Below are 7,800 nucleotides of genomic sequence, written 5' to 3'. Positions count from 1 at the left end.
AATGAAAAATAATATTAAATAAGTTAAAAAAAATTTAAAAATAGTGTGCAATACTTCATGAACATGAAAGTAAAATCCACCACCCTCTATTTACAGTGATTTTCTGAATTGTAATATTTGCACATGAGTCAATTCATAAGAATTGCCACAACATTTCAAACAAAACACTCAATAAATTCATTTTCCCATCCATCGAGAACAGACAAATTAAATCTTATCTTCAGGTATCCATTCTTCAAACACCAACCAATTCAGCGTGTAACTATCCAGATCAAAGAAATTATTATTTAAGCATATCTGCAATAACAATTACTCCATTCATCAACCAAAACAGACATACAATAGCCTTACAGGTTCCAAGCACATAAAGAGAGAGGTGGACAAGCCAATTCATTCTGAATACCATAGTCCATAAGACATGAATAAATTTCCTCGACAGCCTAAAGGGATCGTATAGTTTTGGTTGAGACCTAATTTCAGGTTTCTAACATTTTTTGGTGAGATAATGAGAAACCTCTTATGAAATATGAAAGAGCGTGTAATTCTATGAGGAATTCAACATTTATTTGATGAAAATTGGTTTTGAAATGGCTGAGATATCCAAAACAGAGCGATTCTAATAAAGTGTGGGACCCACACTTTATTACGATCGCTTTGTTTTACTTTGTTTTTGGATGTTTCAGTCATTCCAAACCTGATTTTCATCAAATAAACTTTGAATTCCTCTTAGAATCGTATGTTCTGTACTATATCATAAGTGATTTCTTGGTATCTCGCAAAAAGTTAAAAGCCCAATTCTCATCTCTGCCAATACTGTACCATCCCTTTAAATCTTGCAGGCTATTAAGAATTTAAATGACCAGCATTACAATTAGGGACAGACAGCACACGAGCAGTGATTTTTGACAGATATAACAAACACAGAGCTTACACTGTTTGCCGCAGTGCTCTAACTCTCAATACCGCAGTGTTGCCCTTGATACTTCCAAATAATGACTAACATGTGACCCAAGAGAGAAAAAATTACTACAGTGTGAATGGAGGGGAAAAAAAAAAGATCCTCTCACAATTCCCTTTACAGTCACAATTACACCAAACACGATTCAGAGTAAAACATATGTACTGGAGAAGATTCCTTCTGCCGTGATTTCCTTCCTTGATGCACAGAGGATATGCCCATTTACTCCGACATCAGAATGCATCACGGGCAGAAAGGAAGAAGTAAAAAACAAGAACAAGAACATACTGAAGTCATCAGCAGAGAAAGGCCAATTACGACTAGCACAGTCCCACATACTTTGGACTGTGTTGGTTCTTGCCATAAGACAAAAGCACTCCTTCACTTCTCCTGCAGTGGTGTTCCAACACATCTTTTCTTAAACATATTTTTTCGCAGGAAAAAAAAAAACTGCCCTACATGGCAAAAGGAAGCAAGTGACATTTTTTTAACTAAATCTGAGTAATTCCTGTCATTAATACTGAATTTAGCATAGCTTTTCATTGGTTGGGTTTTTGCTGTTGTTGTTTTGTTTTTGTTTTTGTTTTCAAACACTCATGCTACTGAAAGATATCCAAGTCAACACATTATATCTTGGCACCAATGTCAGAGTGAATGACAGACACAACTCATTCATTTTTCTTCTTCTTTTTATCAGGGAAAAAACAGCACTTTTGCCATATTAGCTCCCTTTTGCCAGAGAAGGGTAGGAAAGCAAGATTGTCCAAGGATTGCCCTGGTAGATGGAATTCTCTACAAAAGGCACTTTCGTATTGTAATCAATTAAAAACAAAAGCTAAAAAAAAAAGAAAATTACACACCACTGAGACATCCACCAAGATCTGAAAAAAACAAACCATGACACATAAATAGATTCAAATATTTCATACAAGAGAGTGCAACCGATATCTGACGGCAATCAAAGCACAATTGCTAACAGACGAGTACTACCAAATGTGAAAAACAAAGCAAAAATGAAGATAAGACCCCTTTTGAAGGGGGGCAGAAATATGTACAACAGCCATTTACTTTTTTGTAAAAACTTCAAAATAATGCCATTTCATGAACAAAATTATATGACACCCTAACTTCAAAACTTTTACCAATGTTGATATCTGATGATTTTGCGTATATCGCTCAACTCGCAAAAATCATGAAAGAAAAGAAATAATGTGAAATACATCGCATACACAGTATATCACTCAGATACACTTTAAGCTCAGTATGCATTTCTGTCTAAACCCTTTATGGCTTTACTAATGCTAAATTGTTTAGTGTGTGAAATATAGTGTGTATGCCCTACACTGCGTAAATACATGAAAACACAATCTCTGCAATGAGTCAATGCGTATTCTGTTCAATCTTAATATTAATACCTTGTACAGGCAAATTGACAGCGTCTAAGACTTTTAATTCAATGTTGTTGTTTTTTTTAATTCACCATCATTATCAGCCATATATTTGTGGGCAATACAGAATGGTTGTGTTTTACCATCTGTTGAAAGATATCACCTACGCACTGTACATACCAACACCCTGTACATGTGTTACTGCACTGCGCAAAAAACCCTGACAAAATCTCACTCGCCCAGCTGCTGCTCCTCAAATCATCCACAGATCCCTGCCGTCATAATCACTGCCAGCCCACTGACCGCTTCCTTGACCGGTCCACTGACCAATGACCATCTGGCCACATCCCTGTATCTCAATGATGGTCTTTTTCATTAAAAAAAAGATTTAAAAAATAAATAAATAAAAGAAATGAACACACATGTTTTGAATGTGCAATCAATGTCGAGGAACACCCTTCCACCTCTTGTAGCACTGGAAACCACAAAACAAGCAACACTTTTGCTTAAAGAAAATTCATAGATTTCAACGGGAAAAAAAGAAGAGAAAATTACTGTATCAAGAATCTTCTGTACTGAAGTTAGTCCCCGGAGTCTTACTGGCTCACATCATCTGCTCTATCACAGATATTCAATCTTGTCCATGACTGCTCAGAAGTAAGGCTCCCAGTCCGACGAGTAGAGGGGTAGTAAACGCAAGTAAAATTCGCTCATGAAAGATGTCGTGCACACGGTTGCCAAGGCAGCGACAAGGATTACGGGGTCATCTTGCTGTTCGTCATGTTCAGCTCATTCCTGAAGTACTCTATCGTCTTTTGAAGACCAGTATCAAGAGGTACCTGAACAGCAACATAGAAAGAGAGAAATATGACAAGTTGTCACAGAGATATAGAGGAAATGTTGGCAATAAGAGGAGATGGAGTGTTTTAAGGAACAGGTAAATTTCTCTTCGGTGATTGTAATTGTTTGATTAACAAGTGAAGACAGATCGCAGTGGATTTGAAGAAAAAAAACAGTAATCTGTGTTACAATCATATCTGTATAAACTAAAATCTCAAATTGTTCAATATTAGTGTGGCTCATATCACAGCATGGTCCACATGATGTCCCATTTGCTACGGGCAACGGTACATTATGTGCAATGGTAACCCTATAAAAGAAAACAAATCAATACATCATTCGGCAAAGGGAACCTACAGCTAATTGCAAAGGAGTGTCCATGTAAAATGCACATTAATCTTAAAATGATATGCATCTCTTTACAAGAAACCACTGATGAAATATCTTCATAGAAGAGTGTTTTGACAGAAACAGCCTCCAATGAGCACTACTGCAGGACGGGATGTGCCTTCAGCATGAATCAATCAGATTCAAAATGAAAAGGAGATGTCTCCCCCAAATAAGATAACTAAAGAGGAGAGACTTTGGTGCATTATTTCTTCTTTTTTTCTCTCTCTGGTCATCCACTCACCCTCGGTTCCCACTGGAGTAATGTCCTAGCCTTGGTGATGTCCGGCTTTCTCTTCTTTGGGTCATCCTCGGCCGCTTGGACGTGGGAGATGACGCTTGAGCCACCTGCAGGCAAAAGACAGCAAGGCAATAATAAAGGCATAGACACAGAGATTGGCACTACTGTTTGTAGCGTTTGCCCACTTGCCATGGGGAAAGTGAAATTTAAAGATGGGCAAGTAAAGATATTTCTAAAGATTGTAAAATCTACTTGCCAGATTGGGCAAGTAAAATTCCAAACGTATATGAGAGGAATATTTTTTCTTTAAATCTTTTCATAAGCGAGCTAGATAAGTGCAGAATTTGTTCGCATTTAAAGGTCCTCTATCACTCTTGCAAACGTCATGACATTCCGCATGGTTGAAGAATGTCTCCCAACATCACGTCTGAAATCTTAGGGTCATACATCTCACGAGTTTTAAAAAATGAGATGAAAAACTAACCCTACGTCACTCAAGAATACATTCTCCTCTTGTACATGTTTGAATTTCTTCGGAGTCTGAATAAATTCACAAGAAATTTACAGTATTGTTTTCATCATTTTGTTTTTATTTTTATTTTCTTAATTTTGCATGTAACTTTGTATGTACATGTATTTTGTGTTGTTTTTATTCAGGGCCCCTTTGTAAATCATTTTTTTTTAACTGAAAGGGCTACCCTGTGAAAAATCAAACAGAATACATAAAGTAAATAAATAATGCTGTAACACATATTCTTTCAATTTCCATGTTACAAAAAAAAATAAGTAAAATGTAAAAGGGTTTGTTTTTTTTTTTCTTTCAGCAGCAAACGGGCCAACACAACAATTATATGCAATGGTGAACTATTGCAGCTCCAATGGATTGGAACAAGAGAGATAGGGAATACTTACCAATTTTATTTCTGATGATTTCAGCAAATTCTAGGATTGAGTGCTCGTCAGGATTACCCTAGAATGTGCAAAAACAGAGTGAAACTTGAATATAAGAAACAATTTCAAATGTCTTTCCAACAAGTGTAAACTAGAAATGTCGCTACAGCGACTGGTTATACCCCCGCCAAACAACATTTCATAAGCTTTGGTCAAAAAACTGAGGAAGTAGTTAAATCCGCAAGATCTTTCCTTGATCTTCTGCCATTAATATGCCGTTACCATGGCAACGTACTTTCGGGTACTGTCGAAAAATGCGTCTTGCACATCTACAACCAAAGGCACACATCTGTACCAAGTTTCATGGAAATTGGGCAAAAACTGAGGAAGTAGTTTGCAACACAAAATTTTCCATCATTTTGGCTCATAATATGTGAGCTGTTACCATGGCAACATACTTTTTGTCACTGTCAAGAAATGTGTCATGCTGACCTATATCCTAAGATCAGGGTTCATACGCTTCCTCATTTTCAAAATTCCCTGACTTTCCATGACTTTCCAGAGCAGAAAATGTAAATTTCCATGACAATTTTACACGATGTACACATCTTATTCTAAAGTGTGTAAAAATACATCATCATAATACTAGGAAGCAAAACACAAAACAAGTGTGTATATTCGGTTATACACACTTATGCTTTGTTCTGAAGGAAGCACCTTAAAGGGGAATTTTCCCCAAACAACAACGTGGATTAGGTGAGTAGAAAACAATTCTAGAAACCCAACAGTAAAATGTTGAGCAAATTTTGATAACCTGTTAACAAGAATTATGCAAAATTGTGTATGTTGCCCTCTTTGGACGGAACTATGCCAGAATACGTGATATCACAAGAGGACAACTCTCCTTTGAATTTGTACATAGAATTTCACAATTTTAGTTTTTTTCTTGGATATCGATAATGCAGTTGATCAAGTTCAATAATAAATGTACGCACAATTATCTAAGCCCTAACATCCTCAAGTATAAAGGAGAGGGAAGATGATTATTATTTACATTGAAATGATTGTGTTGTCAATATTCTGTGGTAAAATGCTTTAATGCAAATTCTATATCAAAATCAAAGCACTATCTCAATCCAAAAGTAATCATACATTCGTGTTATTAGACAGGGCGCCACACTAACTTCTATTTTTGGTGGCCCGATCCGGCCACCGAAATCATTGATTTCTATTTTTTGGTGGCCCGAAAGTAAAATCTGGTGGCCCAAAAAAAAAATCAAGAAAAACATAAGAAAAACTAAATCGGTCCTACTAAACATAGAAAAATAAATATTAAGTATTACTGACGTGATACAGGTACCCATGTCTAAAATAAATGAATAGAGTTATCAAAAAAGTTGATGCCTATTTACATGTAGGTGGTCAAAACTTACGTTTGAAATGATAAAGTGGGAGCATTTACAGACATTTGTAAACATCCGACATTTGTTTTGGCATTGTAAAGAGCCGAAAGTTACCGTTATTCATTTCTGATTGTGAAAGCAATCATTCAACATTTACTAGTATTTTAACACCTTACGGAGCCGAATGTTACCGTTAATCATTTTCAAAAGTAAAAGCAAACAACTGACATTCATTTTAGCATCTTACGGAGCTGAATGTTATCCTTATTCATTTCTGAACGTGAAAGCAAGCATCCGCTATTTATTCTAGCATCTAACTGAGCCGATTGATACCGTTAATCATTTCCAGATGTAAAAGCAACAATCTGTTATTTATTTTAGCATCGTACGGAGCAGGATATTACCGTTATTCATTTCCAAATTGAAAAGCAAACATCCGACATTTATTTTATTATCGTACGGAGCCGAATGTTATTGCTGCCCACTTCTGAAAGTGAAATGAATCATCTGACAATTGTTTTAGCATCGTACGGAGCCGAATGTTACTGTTTTTCATTTTTGAACGTCAAGGCAGACATCATACATTTACTTTACCATCAAACGCAGATGAAAGTTACTGTTATCAATTTCGAAATATAATAGCAAATATCCGACATTTATTTTAGCATCGTATGAAGCAGAATATTACTGCTATTCACTTCCGAACGTAAAAGCAATCATCTGACAGTTATTTTAGCATCTTCCGGAACCGAATGTTATTGCTATTTACTTTTGAAAGTAAAAGCTAACATCCGACATTTATTTAATCATCGTAGGGAGTTGAATATTATTGTTATTCATTTCCGAACGTCAAAGGGATCATTCGACATTTACTTTAGCATCTTCCGGAGCTGAATTCTATTGCTATTTACTTTCGAACGTAAAAGCAAACATCCGACATTTATTTAATAATCGTAGGGAGTTGAATATTATTGTTATTCATTTCCGAACGTCAAAGGGATCATTCGACATTTATTTTAGCATCTTCCGGAACTGAATGTTATTGCTATTTACTTTCGAACATGAAAGCGAACATCCGGCATTTATTTTATCATCGTACGGAGTTGAATATTATTTTAATTCATTTCCGAACGTCAAAGCAAATATCCGACATTTATTTTAGCATCTTCCGGAGCTGAATGTTATTGCTATTTACATTCGAACATTATAAAAGCAAACATCAGACATAATCATCGTACGGAGTTGAATATTATTGTTATTCGTTTCCGAACGTCAAAGGGATCATTCGACATTTACTTTAGCATCTTCCGGAGCTGAATTTTAGTGCTATTTACTTTCGAACGCAAAAGCAAACATCCGGCATTTATTTTATCATCGTACGGAGTTGAATATTATTAGTATTCATTTCCGAACGTCAAAGCAAACATTCGACATTTATTTCAGCATCTTCCGGAGCCGAATGTTATCCTTATCCATTTCCTAACGCAAAATCAAATATCTGACATTAATTTTAGCTCCCCATACGGAGCTGAATATTACCGTTATTCATTTCCAAAAGTATAAGCAGACATCCGACGTTTATTTAAGTATCATACGGAGTCGAATATTACCGTTATTAATTTCCAAAATTAAAAGCAAACAACTGACATTCATTTTAGCATCTTACGGAGCTGAATGTTATCCTTATTCATT

The 7,800-nt window shown here is 35.8% G+C and overlaps 1 protein-coding gene across 1 annotated transcript in view; it reads right to left on the bottom strand.

The window, feature by feature from the left end:
* Positions 1 to 2,577: 2,577 nt before the first annotated feature.
* Positions 2,578 to 7,800, bottom strand: part of LOC139709250 (UDP-glucuronic acid decarboxylase 1-like) — a 28,560-nt gene continuing 23,337 nt past the window's right edge. The window contains exons 11-13 of the mRNA XM_071621202.1: positions 4,727 to 4,784; positions 3,818 to 3,921; positions 2,578 to 3,185 (exon numbers count right to left, since the gene is read on the bottom strand). Of these exons, the coding sequence (XP_071477303.1) occupies positions 3,102 to 3,185; positions 3,818 to 3,921; positions 4,727 to 4,784 (246 nt within the window). The 3' untranslated portion in view covers positions 2,578 to 3,101. The remainder of the gene's footprint in view (positions 3,186 to 3,817; positions 3,922 to 4,726; positions 4,785 to 7,800) is intronic.

The sequence above is a fragment of the Diadema antillarum genome, unplaced genomic scaffold (assembly GCF_040938485.1).
Source record: "Diadema antillarum isolate AM-2024a unplaced genomic scaffold, OU_Dant_1.0 seq00001420_RagTag, whole genome shotgun sequence".
In the NCBI taxonomy this organism is placed as follows: domain Eukaryota; kingdom Metazoa; phylum Echinodermata; class Echinoidea; order Diadematoida; family Diadematidae; genus Diadema; species Diadema antillarum.
This window is presented reverse-complemented; position numbering and strand designations above follow the sequence as displayed.